This window comes from Pholcus phalangioides, unplaced genomic scaffold (genome assembly GCF_987345545.1).
Source record: "Pholcus phalangioides strain wild (caught in Gottingen) unplaced genomic scaffold, Ppha-v1.0 ptg000008l_1, whole genome shotgun sequence".
Lineage (NCBI taxonomy): Eukaryota > Metazoa > Arthropoda > Arachnida > Araneae > Pholcidae > Pholcus > Pholcus phalangioides.
The window spans coordinates 8,223,838-8,248,157 of record NW_028301601.1 but is presented as its reverse complement, the minus strand read 5'-3'; the positions used below and the strand labels follow the sequence as shown (position 1 = coordinate 8,248,157).

General features: G+C 37.0%; 1 protein-coding gene across 1 annotated transcript; it reads right to left on the bottom strand.

The window, feature by feature from the left end:
- Window positions 1–157: 157 nt before the first annotated feature.
- LOC149083594 (uncharacterized) lies at window positions 158–24,320 on the bottom strand. Its single transcript, XM_089234102.1, has 9 exons — window positions 24,089–24,320; window positions 19,799–20,003; window positions 17,441–17,562; window positions 14,850–14,931; window positions 12,781–12,898; window positions 10,284–10,440; window positions 6,795–6,939; window positions 2,116–2,258; window positions 158–457 (listed from the first exon to the last, which is right to left on the bottom strand). The coding sequence occupies exons 1-9, from the start codon at window positions 24,199–24,201 to the stop codon at window positions 289–291; spliced, it is 1,254 nt and encodes a 417-aa protein (XP_089090228.1). The 5' UTR covers window positions 24,202–24,320; the 3' UTR covers window positions 158–288.

Genomic DNA, 24,320 nt, shown 5'->3' with positions numbered 1-24,320 from the left:
TATTATTTATTAAAAACCACTTCTCTGTGTGTATATGACATACACATTCTAGGACTCTGTATAATCAATGATTTTAAAGTGAAATCAATTTTATGTGCTGCAGAGCATTTAAGCTCTGGATATATAACATTTGAGAAGCAACAAAATATAACTTTTCTGCTAGAGCCAGAAAATATATATTTATACATAAAATAATCCATACAAACAAGTAAAATTTCAAACAAACAATAAAACCTTTGGTAACAATCTTTTGAACATGAGTGTGTCATAAGGATTCTTCAGAACTTGCTAGAGGATCACAGATGTTGTCCTTTGATGCATATCCTCGATCACCTTTTCTATCATGTTAACGAGTGAGGTCGCTTTCCTGAGCTTTATCTCGTACATGTTCTGACTATTTTCACTGGATATACACGTACCTAAACTCAACACCTGTTTCAAACTATACAGCATGTTCCTGGATGAAAAAGAAAAATACAATTTTTCTTTTAAATTACTGAGAATGATTTTGAATTATTCGGTATGTCACAACAAGAACCCAATGCTTTTTCCTCTCATATGGGGGGGGGGGGGGGACGTGATCTGTTCTGCCAAATGAAAGAGGGTGATAGATGAGCCCAAGTAAAACACTGTCCTATCTTGAACCATTTTCTAGTTATGATGGATAATCGATTGTGGAAAAAAACTCAGATTTGTGAATTAAAAAAAACTATACGCTAAATAAGCACATATTTGGATATAGCATAAGGTGACACCATTTTCATCAAAGTATTTGGATCTAATGTGGCAAGCTGAAAGATTGGCGAAGTTCAGAATTGAGTTGTCGCCAAAACATTTTTAATGCTAATTCTGCAAACACCCTTGTCTCCATTGCACCAGCTTTAGAAAGAGCCTACAATAAACCATATCAGTGTTCTGGTTCAGGAGAAATTTAGCCTTTTGTTCACAATAAATCACTGCTTGTTGAAGACTATATTCGGAATTGGGGGATACAGATTTTGGGTGATATAGTAGAGTTTTTCCGTGAAATCGAATTATATCTATTTAATGGCGATATATAAGCATCTGTTACTTCTAATTTTGAATGTTCACTCAGTATCTACTTCGACAAATGCTGTTTTCAGTGATGTATTGCAAACAGAAGGCTAAATTTCTTCTGAACCAGAACACTGATATGGTTTCTTATAAACTCTTTCAAAAGCTGGTACAATGAACAAGTCTTTGTTAAATTTGACCGATTGTAGCTAGAAGAGTGTTTGCAGAATTGGCAATTAAAATTTTGGCAACAATTTAATTTTGACCTTTGACAATCTTTCAGTACATGTAGCTTGCCATTAAATCCAGATATTTCGATGAAAATTATGTCGTCTTATAGGATTTTTTCTGCTCTTTTCCAACTATATGTTTAATTTGTATGTAGGTCTTCCCTGATTCACAAATTTGGGGTTTTTTTAGATTTGAGAGTTTTCTTCACCAATCCATTTTCCACCATAACGGTTCAAGATAAGACAGGGTTGGTAGGGTGTTTCATGTTCTACTCGGGACCTTCTATCACCCCGTTTTGTTTGGCAGAACAGGTCACACTTATCTATGCTCATTATAACGATCCCTGTTATGTCAAAAACAGATGTTATATCCAGAAGAAAAGATACAGGATAATCATTATATGGAAGTATTTCAGACTTATCCCACAGGCATCATAATGAAATGGTTGACATATAACTTGGGTTCATTATAATGAGCATAGGTGAAAATTCTCAGACTTGAAAAATCTGTAGTTTGCCATGCGACAAAATACTCTACTGCTGCAGAAAACATGTCATATAAACAAATGGCGAAAAGGCAAAAGAGGGAATTCTTTTTTTAGGATATTGCATTGGATGACTATATGACGTTTTCTCTGAGCATTCCGGTATTTTTGTGTAGGTCATAATTTTTTGGCTGTCTTAACTTTTTTTTTAATAAAGATATCCTGTTTCTTTCTATATTTATAATAAAGCCTAGTTGAATTTTTATTCTTCACTGAAGTCAAGTTGATTACAATGGTAATTATGACAATAAATATTTACATGATTTTGTTCATAACAATGGCACAGTGAAACTTCATTAACTAACCTGAGTCCTTCATGGCAATGAATCAATTGCGTGCAGGTGCTATTGACTTTTTCAGTGAAGTTTTGGAGGACCTGGATGCTCTCTGCCAATCGCAATTCTGATGACACCCTCAAGCTCTCTTCATTCGTACACATTTTGCTCAGCTGTGGGTGATTGAAATAAGGTTTATTAAAGAATAGCAGAAAAGTATAACAAAAAATAATAACACAGTCAAACCCTGATTATTTAACACCACCATTCTGTTTGGTAGAATTGTGCCACTTCGGGGTGATTCTAAATAAATTCATGGGGCAAACTTCAAGAGGTGAAAGAAGACTCCTAAATAAGCATTTAGAATGTGAGGTCTAATTGCAATAGCGAAAGCTGTAGAGGGTGTTTTTATAGAGTGGACAACAGACCTTCATAAACAAAAATCTTATTTTCCAGGAAAATTTTCTGCAATATATGCTATCAACCAATCAACAGTGCATATACACCTTCGGATTGGATTGGAGTTTGTTTTTTTATTGATGGAAGTGGCAACAACCATCAAGGTTATGCTGCGTCAAACAATGATCAAGCGGTACAATGACTTGGGGTAGAATTTGTGTTACTTAGGTTACACCGTGAGAAGGTCTACCACATTACAATACCCTGCACCCTTGAATGGTTGATTATACTTATTGCAGCTAATTCATCAGAAAAATATATGTACATTTGTTGAAGTGCTGTTGTGTACTTTCTAAAAGTACCTTCTGCCACTATTGTGATTTGACTGTACATTCTATGATCAAAAATGCTTGTTCAGGTGTCTCGCATCACCTTTTAAAGTTCATTCCATGAATTTAGAATCACCCCGTAAACATTTAAATACTAAAATGAATTGACTACAGGGTCTCTCAATCTGCTCTTTACCAAAATAAAATACAAAAGAGTTGCTTAGTAGGCTGCTGAATCGTGTAGTAGTGACATAATGGTGGAAGGAGCAAAAATTTTTGTCCTACACATTGCAGAATGACAATACCCAAACTGACATAACTTGAAGCGATCTGTTGCTCAATCCCCAAACTGCAATGCTACAAAATTCCATGTGATAACTAATGAAGACTTTGGGGTGGGGAAAGTAGTGGCAAAATTTGCGGAAAATGAGAAACATGGAAGGCGGCTTGCAGTGGACAGAAAAATGGATTGTATAAATGAAGCAGAACTGAAATATTGCACTTTTTTATTCAGGACATTGAAATTCCAGATCAATATGCCCCAAAATGTTTCACAGATGAACACTGGTCCAGCGGTACATATAACAGTTTTAAATGGTTGTTGATTATTCTTTTTTTCGAATTAAGAACTGAGGTACATATGTGTAGCTAATTGAAATGGTCCTAATAGTGGCCCAAAATTAATTATTTTTATCTTTTTGAAGAGCGATTCAACATACAATAAACATACTCTCCAGCATGGTCCAACTCAACAGAGTAAATGGCTTATATCTTTTGTGGGACAGAGCCAGGATCTCATCTAGTTCTTGGTACAATAAACACAAATCAATAAAAAAATATTTTTAATAGTTTTGGCTCAGGTGTGAAAAGGTTAGATCCAGAGAGCAAAGTGATTACTACGACTTCATTGTACATGTGCCTCATAAACATTCCTTTGAGAAATTTTTAACATATCGTACATGTATTCTGCATGTATATGTGGTCCTAACATATTTATGTGTTACCATAGTTATGCATGTTTCCTCCCCCAGTAGTGCTGAAAGTGAAAAATGGTAGATGCTTGAATTTTATGTTATATGAGTATTGTGTAATGAGCAAGGCAGACCACATACATAAAGGGTTATTCGAATATTTTATCATTAGTATTGATGGACGGCGGCAGGGGAGTCAAATAATGCTTACATCATCAACCACTCTTTATAATATTATGTAATATACTTAATGGCATCTTCACTTGGAGTGCCAAAAATGTGAAAAACCTTTTCATAGTTTGTGGCACCTGAACTAACACACCCCCCCCCCACATTGATGTGTCCTCTTTTGACCTCTTTCTTTAGTGGACCTCTAAGACTTCTACAGACTACCCCTGCCCATATCCTGTCTCACTTATGGAGGGGAAGGGGGTAGCCAAACCGTGAGGTTAATATAAACTTTTTTGACGGAATTTTGAAATTTGACATTTTTTGGGCATTTTCCCCCTAATTCTGATTAAAATTTGAGAAATTTTCAATTTTGAAGTAAATTGAAAAATACTTTGTGTGTTTCTACAACTTAATATATCAAAGTAAATCAATTAGTTTCTTTGTACTATTACACGTGAGTAAGCCACGTGCATTCAAAAATGCATGTTCCATTTGTGGAACATTGGCCTTTCAGAGAGTGTAATTCTACAGATATCTAATGTGCAGTATGGGGGCTTCGATTTTCTCGTTCTAACCACAGGATGTTGTCATTATTCGACATGTGTATAGGGGCTAATTCTAGGTAATATAATGCAGAGGAATGTGCTTTCTGAGGTGGATTGTATATACTGGGTGATTACTTTTTTATTCTTGCATTCTGAGAAATGCATGTTTCTGGAACTGCAGACTAATCAAACAAAGATCGTAGATAGTCTTGTTATGTTCAGCTGTGTGTAACCATGTCAAAAATATATCTCACATTAGAAGCAGCAGTAAAATATTTAGAAACTCTTTCAGATTCTGAATTAAAGGACATAGGTACATGCCAATTACTGCTAATGAACCTACTATACCAAACACTACCTCTGTCCATATCACTATATTGCAATTTATTGGCTTTAACGAGATGGGTTGGAAATGAAGGCACTATCTATCGGTCGTTGTGTCAAGCACATCAGAAAAAATATCTTACCTGTATCCTCCCTCAGGTTTGAACCTGGGACCCTGACAACAACCTTCATAGTGATAGATGAGCATCTTGCCACTTGGCCACTGCTAACGAACCAGGTGACATCACAAATGAAGAGGATATTGTTGAAAATGATCTAGGACAACAGTTCCAACTAATGTATGGAGAATGGTAGATATATTTCGCGAGGATGAGGTGTTAGAAACTCCTGAAGCATGTTCTTCAAAAGATGTAGGGCAGAAAACAGGAGCAAAACATAAGTGCAACACTCATGCATGTGAAAATTTCAAGAAAAGGCATGAAGGTTTTCAGAAATCTGAAAAAACAATTATTGCATGGGATAAAAAAAATTCTTCGAAGAACCCGTTCAACACCTCAGCTGTGGATTCCATTGGAAAAAGATTTGCCACATGACCATTATAGACCATACATGACCATTGTAGCATGTTGGATAGATAATTCATTCAGTGTTGTGAGAAGCAGATCATATTTCTCATTTGGAATTCAGAAGAGAAGTGACAATGAACCTTTTATGAATAAAAGAGGGGGGGTTAACCATTCATCCAGGTCCACGATGTCAACTGAAAAAAGATGCCAGGTCATCTGATAGTCATTACATTATGTCTGGAACGCAAGGATGGTGTGCAGTTTGCCGAAAAACACTATGTACAAGTGCTACCAATGAGACAAATGGACCCATTAAAGATGTTTCTCCTTCTATTATCACGGACATTAGAAAAAAAAAGTGAATTTTCTGCACATAGAAAATTTTGTGTGATAACTGCACTCCAGAAGTAAATAATCGTCAGAATATAGGTGACACCAGTTTTCATATTCACCTCTTCCCAAGTGCCAATGTTCCATTTATGGGATATTGTGAAAAACAAAGAAAGAAAATTTTTTTCTTAAAATTTCAAAGGTGATCTATGTACAGGCATGTAAAAGGGCATCAAATTCCAAATTTCAAAACAATAAGTGACTTTGCTCATATTTTGGCCTTTAAACTGCTAACTTAAACCAGTAATTAATAAACTTATAAAACAAAACCTAAAAATGTAGTGTGTGTTCACTAATATAATCATGTAGAAAATAATCCTTGAGCATACACAGCAAAGTTCATTACAGCAGTGTCAGATGGTGGTGGTTAAACTATATACACTCTTTAGCGGCAATCCAATCAAAGATGTATTTAGGATCGACATTTGGAGGGGGCAAAATAAGCTTGAGGTCGGGGGGATCGCCAGAGAATTTCTATAAAAAAATTTTTGAGTTCTTAGCCTTCAAATAGCATTGAAATTAACAGAAATTCATTGAATAACATATAAACACATATTTGTATTTTCTACCATCTTAATTTTTTTTTTAGAAATAATGATTCACATCAAAAATGAATTCTTGATCATCTGGGGAGCATAGGGGGCTCATGCTTCATTCAGCATGCACGGTCCCAATGTGCATTAGGAGGGGGGGGGGGTGCTGAGCTGACAAAATTTTGCTGGGGAAAGAAACCAAAAATGGCTAAAAAATCTTCTGAGGTCATATTTGAATGGCCCCCAATTGAGCAGAATCGATAATCAGAATAACTGACTACTACTTAACCATGCATGCACCTCGTACACATTCCTGTATGGAATTTTTAATGAATTGGTACATGCTGGAATGTGTGAGATCTGAAACTGGCCTCAGCCCCTAGGTTCTGGTATCTATGGGTGGGTTCGAATTGTGAATGCCATAAAATGAGAATGAAAAAAAAAATGCCTAGTCCAGAATGACAGATACCATGAAGGAAAACAGATTTAAAAACAAACCTGTAATATATCAATAATTTACCTGAGAAACCTTCTGCTGCAAATCTTTCCGCTCTTCTATAAGTTTGTCTATTAGAATTTGAGCATCTGCTGAAGTCATAGCATTGGGAGTTGCAGCTTTGTGCTTTGCTATAGCCATTGTTAATTTCTTGCGTGGGCCGAATAACCTGGAAAATAAGCATAACATTTTCTTATAAATTTCACTTCCATCTTCTTTCACACTGGTTATATACAGATTGTTGACACTTTTCATTGTCCGAATGTCAATTTCTAAACTGTTAGTCTTAGAGGAAACTTATAACAAAAAAATAAAATATTTCAAATTTTGTCGGACATCATCCTAGAAACTTTAAATCAGGGGTTCTCAAACTGTGCAACATGGCACCCTGGTGAGACTCAAGTGTTTTTTAGGGGCACGGCAAAGCAGTGACACTGACAAACGTTTTACGAAGAGATTCTTTGTTAAACAGTTCTGGGGGAGCTCAGAGATAAGCATTGAATAGTGAAAGTGGGCGCTATGGGTGGAAAAATTTAAGAGAATCTCTGGTTTGACCCCTTTATGATCAGATACATAATATTGCATCCAAGCGCCAGTGGAATAAATTGAATTGAACTGACTGTTTCTTCAACATCTTTTCTCTCACTGCAAAGATTCATTGTAACCCTATGAAATAAAGTTGTTTGTGTCCCCCCCTGTTCTCCCTCCACCATCGTGATATTTCAACGAAATAATGATAGTGACGGTTCTCCCCAGCTTTTTCCCCTTCTGATTCTCCAAGGCATTTGCCTCCCCCAAACATATAATTTATCTTTCCCAGAACTAATCTTTCTATTAGATATTTTACATAGAAGTGAGAAAAAGGACAAAGAAAAAACTACAAAACAAGTTTGCAGGTGAGGGCAAAGAAGTAAGGCACTTTACTCTAATACTCTCCTATCGAATTATTTACTCTCTGGTACTGTTTCTTTCCACCCTTCTTTCTTTCTTTCCCCTTTTTTAAACGTGGAATAAAGGATACCACATTTACCGCTTATACCTCTAATACAGATCATTCAAATTTATCTCCAACAACTTGTACACGAAGGGGTTAAGTCAAGGGTGTTCAACTTTTCAGTGAGTGCATGCCACTTCATTGATTTGAAAGGTGACACTGGCCATATTAAGTGATCAAGAACAGTGCCGCAGATCACTCAAGTGAGCTGTAAATATGTGGTGAGTCACCTTTGTGATGGCATCATTTTTGGTAACAATATGCAATTTCCCATAGTTCTCCTGAGGAAGTATGGTCAGCCTTAGAGATGAAAATACAGTAAAACCTTCTCCAACAGTCACCTGTCAACAACAGTAATCTCTGAACAATGGTCACATTTTTTTGTTGGAACCGAATATGTCCTATAGACTTAACATTACAGGTAATCTCCAAACAACAGCCACTTTTGATATTGAATTGGAAAAAAATTATGCATGTCGCTAGGGTTACCATATTTTAAAATCGAGAAAGGAGGATGGCTGTGCATGTATTTTTTATGACGTCACTTTTCCAAATTTTCACAACAGATGGTGCCACAAGGAATTAGCATCAAGTTTGTTTGAATTCTGTTTTGTTTCTGACTAGAATAGATAACAACTGCCTCCCCACTTCAGTACATAGCATTAGATGTTGGTGAGCATAAATTGGTGCATTTTTAAATTGGATGGCGCAGTTTTCTTTTTGTACTGTCTTTTTCATATTATCCTTGGGAAACTAGACCATATAATAGCATCTGTGCTGCTGCATAGATGGCAGCACTGAAAATTCAAAAATATGACACTAGATACACACACATACTTCCGGTACAACTCAAGCGGTAGTAAATTGCCCGCGGCAACAGCATAGAGTTGTGCTCGGTTGAATGACTGTCCCGCTTGGCAGGCTCTTAACTAGGCTTGGCAACAGGGGCCTTAAGCAAAATGGAGGCCCTCCCAACAATGCACACTTAGTTTGCATAATAATAATCCTTTCAAGGGGCCTGCAAGAAAAAGTTTGCCCCGAGAAGCCATGCTACGGTCCTGCTGTTTGGAGGCAACTTGGGTTCTTGTATTCTGGTAATTTTGAGGACGATTGATCAAAGCAAATAAACATGTGTGAAAAAAAATATATATATATGTGAAAAAACACTCATATTAATGAATGTTTCAGAGTGAAAAAAAAATTCCAGAAACCTGAAAAGGGGGACAAAGGATCAAATTTTCTGAAACATAGGAGGACGCTTGAAATGATATCAAAAAAGGAGGACGTCTGGTAACCCCTCCTGTATATTGCTATGAGTGAAATAATTTTCAAGCTGATTTTCAATGGAGTTCCCCTGAAACTCTATCAAGAAAAAAATAATGTGCTTTCTTTTCCTGGATATAAATGCTAAATGGGTATATTGAATGCAGTGGAGAGGGAAAAGGGACCACTTAAGTGATTTTTAAAAGCACTGCGGGTAGCTCAAGTGATTGGTCAATTTGCTGCAGACCTCTTAAGTGATCTGAAAATGTTTTGCAGACTGCTCAATTGGAGTGGGAATGTGCAGTCACTTAAGGATGGCATTCACCAACAGGGTTTAAACTATAGTCACAATTTTTGGATAGGAGATCAAATCGGATTGGTTACAAACCTGAATTTAACAAATCCATCTCGATCTCCTATCGAAAAATTATGACTATAGTTTAAACACTGTCTGTGAATACCATCTTAAGTGATCTGAGAATGGGCTGTTTTAGTTCATTCTTAGGCCAGCATTACACTATAAAAGTTTTAGAAAAGTTCTTGTATAAAACTTTAACTCCATTAAGGTTTTCCTGGCTAAATCTCGTTTCTGTTGTATTTTACCTCAGCACTGCAAGCCTAACTTTTTGGATGCCAAAATTGCACTGTAAATCGATTGTAAGGCCACCACCAGATGCTTGGTCAGCCGAGCATAACATTTTCGGGGCAAGCACACATCTTAGCACCCCCTTGTAATGTTGAAGGAGATATTAAAGGATGAAATTTGTGCCCCCCCAGTCCAGCATCCGGGGCACCAGACCCATGTGATCCACCTATAGTTGCAGTCCTTTGATTAGTCATTGTAACATAGCAGTATCGATATAATATATATTCTAATATAATCAATTACATAATTATCACAATCAATTACAGAGCGAATGGATTATCATTTTTTATGTTATATAGCATTTTTTCCCCCAGAAATAAAATGCCCATTACCAATAGCAGACATATTTTCATGGTGCCATTATTGGGAGGTTTTACAGTATTTCAAAAAGTCAGGATAGGACCAAATTCTGTGATATATGGGTCACATGGTCACCCTACAAATACTAGTTTCTGGCCCGAGTGAGATGAACATACAGCATATCAGGCCCGTGGATTGAAAAGGCTGCGCATCCATGTGCAACTTGTCTTAGAAGAAGAAATTACAATGATAATTTAAACACTGTCACGACTGAAATCAATGCTTATCTTGAAAAATTAAATCCACATACTCTATGCCCATTTCTTTCAGTTCTGCATCAGTAAGAGTCCAAAATAATGCAAGATCGATACCATGAGTTTGGAATATGGGATAGTACTTAGACAGCCCAAGGTTATCTAAAAGACTCTTGACATCCGTTGGTTTAGGAGCATCATCCTTGCCTTTGTCTACCAATGAATTAATATGCATAAATTATAATATACCGGATCAAACACAAAGAGTATAGATATGAAATTTGAATCTCAGTAGTAAATTCAATAGTAAAGTGACTGTCTGATCAGAAGCAAGAAAATCAACAGGACATTAAATGATAATTGGGAAGGGAGGAGAGAACCATAGTACAGGGTTTCTACAATGTTTGATTGAAAGACTATTTCCCTGATTTTCCCCTGACCATAAAATAACAGAAAATTCCTAAACATCAAATATATACAGCATTATCTCTCCTAAAAGTAGCATGTTACTCAATAAAACTTATTAAAAAAGCAGCATAATGAGATTTACATTAGATTAGGACAGCAAATCTTGTTTCTTTTATTTAAAGCAATGTGATGTTGCCATTCGTGCAAAATGCCATACCTCTAAATTCTCAATTTTTTTTATGCCACTATATAAACTTCTTCACGTGTGTTTCCGTGCTCTGTAAAAATGTCATATTGATTTTTGTATCAGTCAGAAACATAACATTTAAACAGAAAATGGAAACACATGTGAAGAGTCTTTTAGCGATAAAAAAAATTTGAGAATTTCGACATGACATTTTCCACGAATGACGATGCCATATTGTTTTGGATAAAAGAGATGCGATTTGCTATGTAAATCTGATTATGCTGCTTTCTTATACATAGCTTCTTCACAAGTGTTTCCACATTCTGTTTATATGTCATGTTTCAGAATATATGACATTTTGAATGAACAGCGATGATGAATGATAGTACTCTCTAACATTCAACTGTTTAATTTTGAGATGAAAAGTTTTTGATTGCAGTATCAGCCAGCATGCTGGGAAATGAGTTACATATTTTGGGAAATTGTTAAATATCTGAACTTCAAAGAATTGATTAAAGTGACTGGCTTGAACCTTGTTTGTTTTTCTGTATCTTAGGGTTCCGTCTGTTTTTTTATTAATTTCATACAAATAGGTTGAGCTTCACATTTTCTTAATTTCATGTTCATTCTCACTATAGCTTCTAAATTAGAAACTCTAACGCAATGTGGTGAGTTAAAAAAAATTGAGATATACATAGAATTGCAAAGTATTTTTTCATTTCTTAATTAAGATTACAAGATTGGATTGAGCAAAAATGATTTTTCAACATGCAAAAAACTGTTGGGAAACTGTTGTTCTAAAATGAAAAAATTTTAGTTGATTCGACAAAGAAAGAAAATTTATAAATAAAACAGAGGAAGACAGAGACAACTCATAAGGAACAAGAGTGGGAAAGTGCACGGTAACAAAGGTTTATAAGATACTCGCCTAAAGTATGGAATACCAAAGGATGTTTGAGGTTTCACGAGTTTGATACCCGATCCATCCTCATCTGAAACTGTCCTCACACAGGGGGTACAACAGAAACAGCAACATGACCACAGAAAAAGATTGCTACTGCAGGTAGTCCCACATCGAGGGGATCATTGATCATTTTTGTCGCACCACAGTCATTTTCTGCACACGAGGGCTAATTAGACTGGGACCTACAATTTATTGCCGATTCCGAACGGCAGGCATGTTTTTTATACTCATTGAGAGGTTGGTGTGCTAACCCCTCAATGGAGGATTCCCTGCGGTAGCAATTTTTTCTGTGGCCATGTCGCCGTTTCTGTTGTATCCCTGTGTCAGGAAAGTTTTCTGACAAGGACGAACCAGGTATCGAACTCGCGACACCTCTAAACATCCTTTGGTACTTCAGGCGAGCATCTTATCAACCTGGGCTGCCGCGCCCTCGAGGGGATAATACACCAATCTCTCCGGTACAGAAAAAAAGGTTGCCGTTTGAAATTGGCAATAACTCAGTCTAATTAGCCCTTGTGCACCGAAAATAACTATAGTGCGACAAAAATGAAATAATCAAAACAAGTTGGATGAAAAACACAAAAATGTAACAGTAAGAATAAAGGTAGAAAAGAAAGTGGGGGGGGGGGGTGTTAAAACTCAGTAGAAAGGTTGAAGGTAGTAAAAAAGTAGTTTTTCTCTCAGTAGAACAATATATCCTTTTTCCTTCCAACCAGTTTTTTTACTATCTCTTGAAGAAATATTTCAATGTATCAAAATTTTCGTATCTTCCAATTTGTCTGATACCTGACTTTCGCTGATTATGAATTTTCCCCCTGACTTTTTCCAGATTACAGGAACCCTGTAATAGATGTTCACGCAACCCCCATTTAAAAAATGTTAATGAGTAAAAGCTTCAAAATGAATAATCATACAGGCTCCACACTACTAAATTTGTTATTCAGAGTATATAGCGAGATATATCAGTCTGTTTTCCTCTGTTTTGAATACTTACAGTTTCTGTGATAACACAGATAGGAATCTATGGCATTTTTGACTTTGGTATGACCATTTCGTATGGCAAGGCTCATAGCAGTTTCTCCATTTTTCGATGAGATTGATACACTAGCACCCTGTATAATATCAAGTGGTTAGTAAACAAATAAGTGGAGAAAAACTTTAATTTTAAAATACTATGAAAAAAAATGACAAAAAGTTAGTCATTAACACAATCAACATGTAATTTTAATTTCGTTGGGTTGCTATAATACCCATGTGAATTTTTTCTCGAACTAATTTTTCAATTATCATTTTCAAGTTTAGAATTTTTTAGAAGTGAATTGGTGATAATTAGCACTCAGATTTTTATGACCTAAAGATGAAATGTTGTTGCTGATAGGTTAAAACCCTTAATTTCAAGTATTTTAATTGTTCTTTAATTGCAGCACATTTCGTTGATTTGAAAACCAAACATGTCATGGGTCACTTAATTGCGATTTGGAAGAGCATCACAGGTTACTTGTTACCTGTAATATATTGTGGGTCACTGGGGATATGCCACAAGCTCCTCAGGTGATGTGAAACTGTATTGCAGGTTATTTCTAAACTATCTCTCAATGTGCAGCTTTTACAAAAGTAAGTTTGAGGTTACGGGCCATATCAGATGACTTTGAGGGTCGCATTTGGCTCGCAGGCCATGGGTTAAGCATGTATGCGCTACATGATGGTACACATGCTGGGATGTATATAAAACAGAAAGCTTTGCATTGTCCGAAGACTCTGAACATAAAAAATTTAGGCATCAATATCAATTTTCTTATGTTGCCTGGTCCATTAAAATTTGTTGGAGACCTGCATTAGTTACATATTAATTTTCTAATAAACAACAGAACTATGCATCATAGAAGAAAAATATAGACTACAGATGCATCTCAGCATAATGCTTCCACTTCTAGCAACATTCCGCTCATATTATAATATTGATTTAAAATACCTGCCAACATAATTAGGCTCACTCATTAAGCTTAATTATGCTGCTAGCAGGGATTTTTAACACCCATGCAGTCTGCTTATAAAATCATTCTTATTTTGCCCCCCCCCCCCCCATGGGCAACGTCATACTGAAGTTTGCCTGCGAAATACTGATTGGTGCTACTTATTTGTACAATGCACAATAGTAGTGATTTTGCAGATAAAAGGAAAAAGGAAGTGGGTGCATGCATTAGAAGAAGAAATAACTCACTTTAGTAGAAAAAGCAGTAAAAATTAGCTGCCGCAGAAATTTGAGTTCTATAAAAGTAAACAGATTTTTTCATGATAGTAGAATGGCATCTATATAATAGGAAATGGAAAAATAAAAAAGCAGTATAAGGATCAAACGAGTATCCAAATATGAAAGAAGGAACCATCATGGCATGTTTTAGAGAGAGTTTATTTTACATTGAAAATACTGTTAGCCGTTACTTTTCTAGTCAATAAAAATCAGAAAACCCAAATCAGTCTCATATCTATTACAATTTATGTAACCTCAACTTCAACAAGATGTAGAAAAAATATGGAAATTCTTGCGGAGCTGATTATGGATAAAATGTACCAAAAAAATATTTCACAATATTGTTGTAGCAATTATGATAATGAAAACACAACTAGTTAAAATTGAGATTCTAGTATGGTGTTCAAAATTAGAAATAATAAATTGTCGGGTTTACTGATTGGTGCTACTTATTCGTACAATGCACAATAGTAGAGATTTTGCAGATAAAAGGAAAAAGGAAGTGGGTGCATGCATTAGAAGAAGAAATAACTCACTTTAGTAGAAAAAGCAGTAAAAATTAGCTGCCGCAGAAATTTGAGTTCTATAAAAGTAAACAGATTTTTTCAGTAAACAGATTTATCAAGTGGTTAGTAAACAAATAAGTGGAGAAAAACTTTAATTTTAAAATACTATGAAAAAAAATGACAAAAAGTTAGTCATACTATCAGTTTTACTATCTGGGGGAAATTTAGAATCTGTATAATAATAAATATATATTGTATTAACAAAAAGAAAATAAATTCATACAGTATTACAATCGTAATTCTTACATATTGTAGTAAATCCTTGACTATCATTTCGTGTCCCGCAGCTGCAGCCAACATGAGAGGAGTCATGCCATCTTTTTCTTCCCTTCAAAATAGAAAAGGAATAAGTTTTTAAAAATAATTAATAGCGTAAATCGAGGAACAGATGCTGTATAATCCAGTTAATTGGGGACTTTTTTCAGTGCCAAACACATTCGACAGACCAGACAAAAGTCGCCAAGGCCAAACAGATGCTATGGTCGCAAAAAAAAAAAAAATAATAATCACTAGCATAGAAAACATAACAAAAGCGGAAACTAACAGTAATACCATAAATAGTATAAATAAATATTCTCAGTACAAAAAAAAAAAAACTATCTTTGAAATACTGAACTGATCAGGTTAATCTTAGTCTTCCCCTTTAAGTCTCTCTGCGGGTATCCAGACTCTTTTAAATATTTGATCATTTTGATCAATTTTGTCACACCACAGTCATTTTCTGCACACGAGGCCTAAGCCATTATGTTGCAGTTATAGTGGAGCGAAGTATACAAGTTAAAATAACTGCAACTAGGAAGGAGAAAATGCACAGGGGTGAAGGAAGAGATGTCCGCACATAGTACACAAAGTGGAACAGAGCAAAATGACCTGAGGGGTTCTGAAATGTAAGGGTGTGATGATGATGCCTCCACAGAAAAGGGAGAGAAAAAATGGGAGAAACAGACCAAGCAGCAGATAGCGAAAATCCTCACCTCGCGGCAAAAACAAATCGGATTGTTCAAGTTGTGCACCTTGTTAAGTGGCCTCTTTTTCTTCTTTGTCTCACTGCTCAAGTATGCGAGGTGTAGAACAAAACAGTAAGTTTTCGTCACTTGTCTTATGCACACCCGTACCTCTTGGTCATGTGACTATCTGTTCGGCCTTAGACAACATAATCATAGCCTTATGAAAAAAGGACCTAAAAAATGTACTTATTTATTTTATTTCAGGGTTGTTAACAAAACCAGGTTTTTTTTTGAAAAAAACAGAAAAACTGCATTTTTGGTTTAAACAAATTTTTTTGTTTTAAATAGTATTTATACTAAAATAATAGAATCTCTGAAAATCATCCAAACACATCATTGATCATTTTTGTCGCACAATGGTCATTTTCGGCACACGAGGGCTAATTAGACCAGGACCTACAATTTATTGCCAATTCCGAACGGCAGGCTTGTTTTTTATACTCAGAGAGGTTCGTGCGCTAACCCCTCGATGGGGGACTCCCTGAGGTAGCAATTTTTCTACAGTCATGCCACCATTTCTGTTGTACCACTGTGTCAGGAGAGTTTTCTGACAAGGACGAACAGGGTATCAAACTTGCGACACCTTTAAACATCCTTTGGCACTTTAGGTGAGTATCTTATCAAACTGGGCTACTGTACCCGTTTATTAATGTAATTAATACTATTCCCATATTAATCAATCTACAAATATCTTTTGCATTTTAACTGAAACCAAATTTTACATTTTAATAATTTTTTTGGTTTACTAAAGGAATTATTTTGTATTCGAAAATTTTTAATGCTATTATCAACCATATAATAAAGATGATTTCTCCAGTTACTTTCAATATGCTTAATGAGAAAGCTATTTTGTAAAACTGATGAGAGAGCTAGGCAAATAAAGTGTTTAATGAAGCAAAATTAATGCAGATTAATTAGCAATGATTTACTATATACAGGGTTATTATAATTTGATTTCCATTTCGAAACACTAAATTACAAACTACTGGTCAAAATGACTTGAAGATTAGCATGACCATTCCTGAAGCAATGACAACAGGGGGGAAAATACTTAAAAATTTAAAATAGACAATGCTGTACTCATCCAACAAGTGTGAAATTTGCTCGAAGAATGGAAACGATAGCCACTCAGGACAAAATGTTAGCATCTGGGCTTAATTAGCATTGCACAATTTCATAATTCATGGAAACATAAAAGAAATGAAGTCACTTAACAAACAACTATACTTTACACAAAAAATATTAAATGTGTTGACAATGTATTCAGGCTATGAGGTGGAAGCATGGTAATGATGTGCCTCCAATTCATTAAAGTTTGCAATCTGACCACTGTGCATAACATTTTGAGGTTTTCAAGCTTTTGGCTTTGGGGGGGGGGGGTTCAGGTCAGATGAACTGATGGCCGGCCAGGGGTCGTGTTATCCTGTTATTGCCAAATGATTCTTCAGCGACTGCTTTGCTGGTGTTGTAATGTGCATCTTGATAAAAGTTGTGATATTCACACAAGCTGATGCTACGATGCTTGTTGAGAAGGCTCTAGGCTTGAGCAAAAATCTAGGCTTGAGCTCTAAATTGAGCAAAATTTCAATCCAAAAACTAAGCATTAATATGCGTTCTTGTTCACAATCAACTTAGTTTCCCTGTGTTTGTGCCACCTTCAGGGCCGCAACTAGAAACAAAAATTTACTCTCACTTAAGGAATCTGTATCCATTTTGGCACCCTCACCCTCAATTTTTGATGGAAAAATAGTAAACTCAGTGACAGGGACACCAGACACAATACAAACTTACAAACTGCATAAGTTTAGGACAACTAAAAAAAATTCTCACATTATGTTGACACGAGCCTTGCTTTCAACAAGAACTTGAACTACACTGCGATGACCAGTAGAAGATGCATAGAATAGAGCTGTCCAGTTCCGGTCATCTTTTGCATTTACATCAGAACCAGCCTGAAATCATGTTATATATTCAGGCATTACATTGCAATCATATATATACACAAGATATTTTTTAAATAAATTATCAAGGATTAAAAATATTAAGGACAAGATGCTTTTTCTAATGTAACGTGGAGCAAAAGTGTTTCAAATCGACAAAACTAATACCATAAGGTAAACAAAACTTTCCAGAAAAAAGAAAAAAAAAATCCAAGGGATAAAAAGGAACTTTATTGAAAAATTAGCTTCGTTCACATAATCGGACAGAAGATCGAAATGTGACCATGTAACAAGTGACTGGCAAGGAAAATCTAGCCTTTAATAGGGGATATGATCACCCCTCACTGCTATGCAGGATTTACATAATCTGCCCATGCTGAGGACAAGGCTGTCAATGAGCTGTTGAGGCATTACTGCCCATTCTTGTTGTAGAGGCAATTGCAGCTCTGGAATCATTGCTAGAGGCGTGCTGCCAAGCGTCTCCCTAGAACAGTGATTCTCAATTTTTCGAAGCCAGCAGCCCGGTTGATTTCTTTTTTGTGAGGGGAAGGCCATGTCATACACATGACTAATAGCAAATAAATGGGGGGGGGGGGGAAATGAGACAGCGTGAATCATTCACAGCCTGGTATGACTAATGTCAGGGCCCAGAAGTTGAGAAACACTGCCTTAGAGTGTTTTCCCACACATGTTCAATTGATTTACATCAGGGGACCTTGCCAACCAATTGATATTTATGCATTGAATATCTTCACTCTCCAACAGCTCTGTGGCAGCCACTGTTCTATAAGGTGTAGCGTTGTTGTCCAGAAGAGGAACTGAGGACCCATAGCACCTCTAAAATGATACACGTGAGAAAGGAGAAACTCTGTACAATAGTGGGCACCAGCGACTGAACCACTTTAGAAAATGTACGGGTATCAAGCATGATACCTCCCCAAACGAGAACTCCGCCACCTCCAAATCGGTCTCTTCTGATGATGTTAGAGAGGTTATTGTGTGTGTTCCCCCACACCCTGTAGATGTGTATGCGTCCAAAATCGTTAGTCAGACTAAATTTGCTTTCATCCCTAAAGAGTACTCTCGACCTCAATTTTCCATCTCAGTCCTAAATTTTTGTACACTAGTGTAATAATCTCAATCTTAAAAAAAAAAAATCTTTAATAATAATATAATAAAAAAAAATTAGTTTGATGTAGGTTAGTGATAATGATGTGTGTTAGTTTGATCCTACTTAGATTTAAGCAGATATTTGGCTGAATACCTATGCAACATTCCGCTAAACCAACACAATTCGACAAAAGGACCAACCTAATACTGAATAGTAACAGAATATTCATCTGATCTCTAGCAACAACTATGTTACAGTTAATGAAGCAGAAGTATTGAGCAATAAAATTTGGCATTTGTAGCCAACATCCTCGGAAAAATTCCATTTTTAAGCGCATGAAGTTTTTCAACATGGAGCGAGCTGATTTTGAAACCATACTACTTCTAATTGTTCTTTGGAACATCAGTGTTATGTGATCAGGAGGTTTGCCATTTGTGTTGCGAATCAAAAGTGAGAAACTGATGATGGGCAAATATTTACGATTCCCCCCTCCTCCAATTTTGTGGTTTATCCTGCTGGATTCTTGTTTGTTTTACAATTCGGCTATTTAGAACTTGTTACAAAATGGGAGAAAAAATAGCATAACGTTTGGCAATTGAGCACTCCTCATTCAGCAAAATCAGTGACTTAACACTCGTTATTTGGCGAAATTTTTGATTTAACACAATCCCTATGATTTTGCAATATTAGCGACTTTAATCTCATCGTTGGTGATTTAACACTCAATATTTGGCTGCATAGGGGAATTGCTCTTAGCCAACCACCACTGTCTGATCACAGAAATCTATCTGGCTTTCACAATGGGTAGCCCAATAAAAGTCCACGATTTCTGGGTACAAAATCGAGAGCGGAAAAATCTGAAAATTGATTCTTAAAAAAAAAATCAGTGAACTCTTTCTTTTCTTTTGACTTTAGTGGCTTTTTTATTCATTTTTTATTACTTTTCCATGGTGGTAGAAATTCTGAAGAATAGTGAAATTCTGGGAGTGAGAGATAGAGCAGAAATTTGGGGGAATAGCGCAGCAACTATGACTATGCTTTCGACTTCCATCACAATTCCAACTAACCACCAATGAAAAAAAAAAGAATAACTGAAATACAATGAAAGCAGGCAAATAAATATTCAGAGGAACTCACATCTATGAGAAGAATGGCAGAATCTGTGTTACCGCAATTCGCTGATAGCATCAAAGGTGTCAGACCCTTCTTGTCTCGAGAAGCTAGGTTTGCTCCTCGCTCGAGCAAAAATTTCACGACATTGTGATCTCCACTGTAGGCGCCATACATCAATGCAGTCCAGCCGTCTTTGTTAGGTACATTAACTGTTTCTTGAGGCGACGAGCTGTGAATAAGGGTAAGATCAGTACACATAGAAAGAAGAATTATTCAGCTCGAAGAATATTTGAACATCTTCAGCTATAGCAATGACACCAATGACATCAGTGTCATTTGCTAGAGCTGGGGGAACTATGAAGATAAGAACAGCTATTTCATGTTGGAAAATCTTTGGTCAGAGGACACGTCCATTTTTACAGAGCCAGTCAAAAAAGTTCGCGATAGAGTGGCGGGGTGGTAAATGCTCATCTACCACCATGAAGGTTGCCTTCAGGTCCCAGGTTTGAACTGGAAGAAGAATATCAATAACAAGATATTTTTCCCTAGCGAGCTTGAGGCGACCACCGATGGAGGTGGTGCCTTCATTTCCAACTCAAGCTATCAATGACAGTAAATTGCAGTCCAGCGATATGGCCAGAGTTGGTGTGTGTTGAAGTAGTAAAAAAGGTATGAAGACATTGTAATGTTGGCGAAGCAGGAGGTGTCAATGAGGTGGGCGTAGAAAAAATCAAAAAATTAACAGCAATTCAGAAATCGACAGAGGAAAGATTATTATAAAATCCCTGCCTTCCGGGCTGTTATGTCATGTTTTAGGTTACTTTGAAGCAGACGTTTCGTCCACTACTGTGGTGGACATCTTCGGTGCAGTTTTCGACAAGCAAGGAGATGAAACTACCTTCTTGGATGACAGTTATCCTCTCACACTTTTGCTGCAGATGCGGAAGGATCAAACTCATTGTTGTAATGTCATGCAAGTGATGTTTCAATGCTGATGGGATGTAGCGGCGTCTGATTGGGTTGGTGGGGATCAGAATCTTCAAATTTGAATGGGGTGTCAGAATTCGAAAGAGTTGATTTTCTAACCGTCCTCTTCCGACCGCTTCTTTCTCTTCTAAATTCTGATCAACCAAATTCAAATTTGAAGACACAGATACCCACCCACCCAATCAGATCGCACCTTGTCCCACCAGCATTAAAACGACACTTGTGTGACATCACAACGACAAATTTGATTCTTCCGCATCTCCAGCAAAAGCATCAGTGGATAACGGTCACCCAAGGATGTCGTTTCGTCTTCTCGCTTGTCAAAAACTGCACTGAATATGTCCACTGCAGTAGTGGAAGAAACATTTGCTTCAAAGAAGCTTGGAACACGGCATAACAGCTCAAAATCGGCAATAGATTGTTTCCTTGACATATAGGCCCATCTATGGTTCATTTTATACGGACCTTATAATATTTTTTCAGCAAACACCGCCAAGAATCACTGGATGCTTGTTTCTACTTCTGCCTCACAAAGCAGATATAAATGAGATGTTTTGATTCCATTTTCGCCAGTGTTTTTGCCTTCTTGGCCACAAAGAACTTTTTTGGCTTGCCAAACATCTTCAACATCGTAAAAATCAAGATGGTCGACAAAAAAAAGAAAATCAACAGTTCTTTTCTGGCTAGCTAGAACATTGCGAGGAGGAATTCTGGAACTATCCTAGAAAATATTGACCATGGAATTCTGGAACTATCCTAGAAAATATTGACCATGGAATTCACTGAATCATTACATATTCGGATTTTATGTTCCTATTCCAGCCAACCAAATTTGTTGGTGTGATCGCTGTTCGAAACACTGCTAGTGCCACATTTACAGCAAGAAACAACAATTTAATTTCTTTTGCAGGTATAACACTGACTTCTGTCAAAAACTGGAGCGTTTTTTTTTTTGTCTGGCTGAAGAATGCTCATTTATGAAAAAAATGTAAAAATCATGAGCAAAAGATGCACAATGACGAACAGGGCTTTGGTGGATCTCTCAATAAATTTCAATAATGACGAACTTGATATTCAGTCCTAATATGTTGGTGAAAAGAATGACGCTGTTGACAATAAGAAATGATAATGGTGCTAAAATAGATGGAAAAGCAAAGGCCACTCTATTCAATACAAAAAAACTATTATTACTATCGACTGCGGGGGGGGGGGGGGGGGGCGTTACTTCATTTTCAGGCGAGAACCAACAGTAAAAGAGGAAATGGCCATGCAAGCACAGATCTAGGGCGATTTGTAGTTTGTTTGTCTGTTGAATTGTCCCTGCTGATTTTATGGAACATCTGAATTTTCCTCTCATTTTTTGGCTCTTGAGAGGAACAACTGCAGCCCCCTCTTGATCCATGCACATGCTGAGGCATATATCTCAAGCTGCAAATAAAACCCAGGCAGATATTTTCAGCAACGAATGAAGCGGAGGCAAACACCATCAGCAGCAAATAAGGCCAAGGCAATATTTCCAGTTACAAATGTAACCAAAGCAAAATACTCCAACTATGAATGGAGTGATAGCAAACATCTTCAGCTGTGAATGAAACAGAGGCACACATCATGATCACCTGTCAATGGAACCGAGGCAGACATTATCACCTGCGAATATCATTGATCATTTTTGTCGCACCACGGTCATTTTCTGCACACGACGGCTAACTAGACCGGGACCTGCAATTTATTGCCGATTCCTAACGGCAGGCTTGTTTTTTATACTCAGCGAGAGGTTGGTGCGCTAACCCTTCGATGGGGGGGGGGGAGAGGGACTCCCTGCGGTAGCAATTTTTTGTTGCGGTCAAGTAGTCGTTTTTGTTGTACCCCTGCGTCAGGAAAGTCTTCTGACAAGGACGAACCGGGTATTGAACTCGCAACACCTCCAAACATCCTTTGGTACTTTAGGCGAGTATCTTATCGACCAGGCTACCGCGCCCACCTGCGAATATAGCCAAGGCAGACATTATTGGCTGCAAATGTGGTGAAATCATTAAGTTCGTTGCATCGTTCAGTATTTTACGAGGCAAACCAATTTCCCCCTCATTTTTTGGCTCTTGGGAGGGACAATCACCTCTCTCTGCATCAGGGCATGTCCTCATAGCAACCTAGAAGCCGATTTAAACAATAATATTAATAGCCAACAGGAAAAAGCAAGGAAAGCATCAGCAGACAAAAATGAAATCGCTAAGGAAGGAAAAAGGATTGGGAACAGCTTCGGTATAAGGGATTTGAATGATTGAGAGCTTGATTTTCACAATGTAGTGTATGGATGGGATTAATAATTGGATATATCGCGCTGAAAAAAAATTCGTAAGCATAAAAAAACAACGGAAACATCAAATTTTTCTATCGTCTCTCAGGTTGTACCTTTAATATTTTCCTTTATTTAAACAATGCCCGGGTTTTATTTAAACCCTGATCGATTTATTATTTAAACAAGGGTTCGGGCTTTGTTTAAACCCTGATCCAGGGACGGGCTTAAGTATTTTGCAGCCTGGTGCGGAAAAAAAATTGCGGCCCCTTTGAACAGAGGTCTTTCAATACCCCAGGGTGTCCATGGGTACTCTGGTGCCCGAGAACGACTGTAAAACTCCTTCGTAGTCATATAAAAAATTCCATTTGAATTGGCAATAAATATGGACAAAAGTGTCCGCTTCCCAGTTAAAAAATTGCAAGTGCTTCCCCAGGCACTCGAAGATTTGGGGCTCTCGGGGCTATTGTCTCCTAAAACCTTAGAGGTTCTCTATCTTGGACTGAATTTTAAGCTATTGCTTTGCTAAGAAATTGAGGTCAAAATGTAACCAAAACATTTTTATCCCCTTTTGCGGCCTCAAAAATTTAGCGGCCCGGTGCGATAGCACCCTTCGCACCTACCTAAGTCCGGCCCTGCCCTGATCGATTTATTTTTATCCACAGTTTTATTTTTTAAACAGGAAGGGCTGTTGTTTATTTAAAAGAGTCTGGATGCCTTACGTTGTTTTAATTATTATTTATATTTAGTAATTATGCGGTGGTTGGTTTCCGTTGTTTATATGCTGGCGATTTTTTTTTCGGCGCCCGTAATGTGTTTGACGGCATTGCCGACTTTTGATCGGCTCGTCGGACATGTTTGGCGCCGAAAATCTTCAAGCTGTCCCTTATACTGAAGCTGTTCCCAGTATTGAGTTTGAATGCTTCTAATAACTTTACGCCTTATGTTCCATCCCGAGAACTATTATTTGCATTTCATAATCTGTGGCAGTTATTAACACAATTAATAGAGAGAGAGGGGATATTTCTACTAACTTGATGATCTTTCGCACTCTTTCCTCGCAACCTACGCTGGAAGCAGTGTAGAGGTCCATGGGAATGACTTCTAAATCCGACCATGCTTCACCTACCAAGGCCTTCGCTGACATGTTGACAAGCTACGTATATATAAAAAATAATAAAACAATGGTAGCAATGAATTTACTCATATAATCGCTCGCATTGCGGCCAAATGGACGTCTAGCTACCGCGGTGACGTCTATCCCAA

What these genes read in the sequence shown, in the direction of transcription:
- LOC149083594 (XM_089234102.1), bottom strand. Translation starts at nt 24,201, where the DNA reads ATGTCAGCGAAGGCCTTGGTAGGTGAAGCATGGTCGGATTTAGAAGTC. An exon ending in AGAGTGCGAAAGATCATCAA is followed by an intron (nt 20,004 to 24,088) that starts GTTAGTAGAAAT and finishes CCTTATTCACAG; the next exon opens with CTCGTCGCCTCAAGAAACAG. An exon ending in CATTGCCATGAAGGACTCAG is followed by an intron (nt 458 to 2,115) that starts GTTAGTTAATGA and finishes TTTTTCATCCAG; the next exon opens with GAACATGCTGTATAGTTTGA.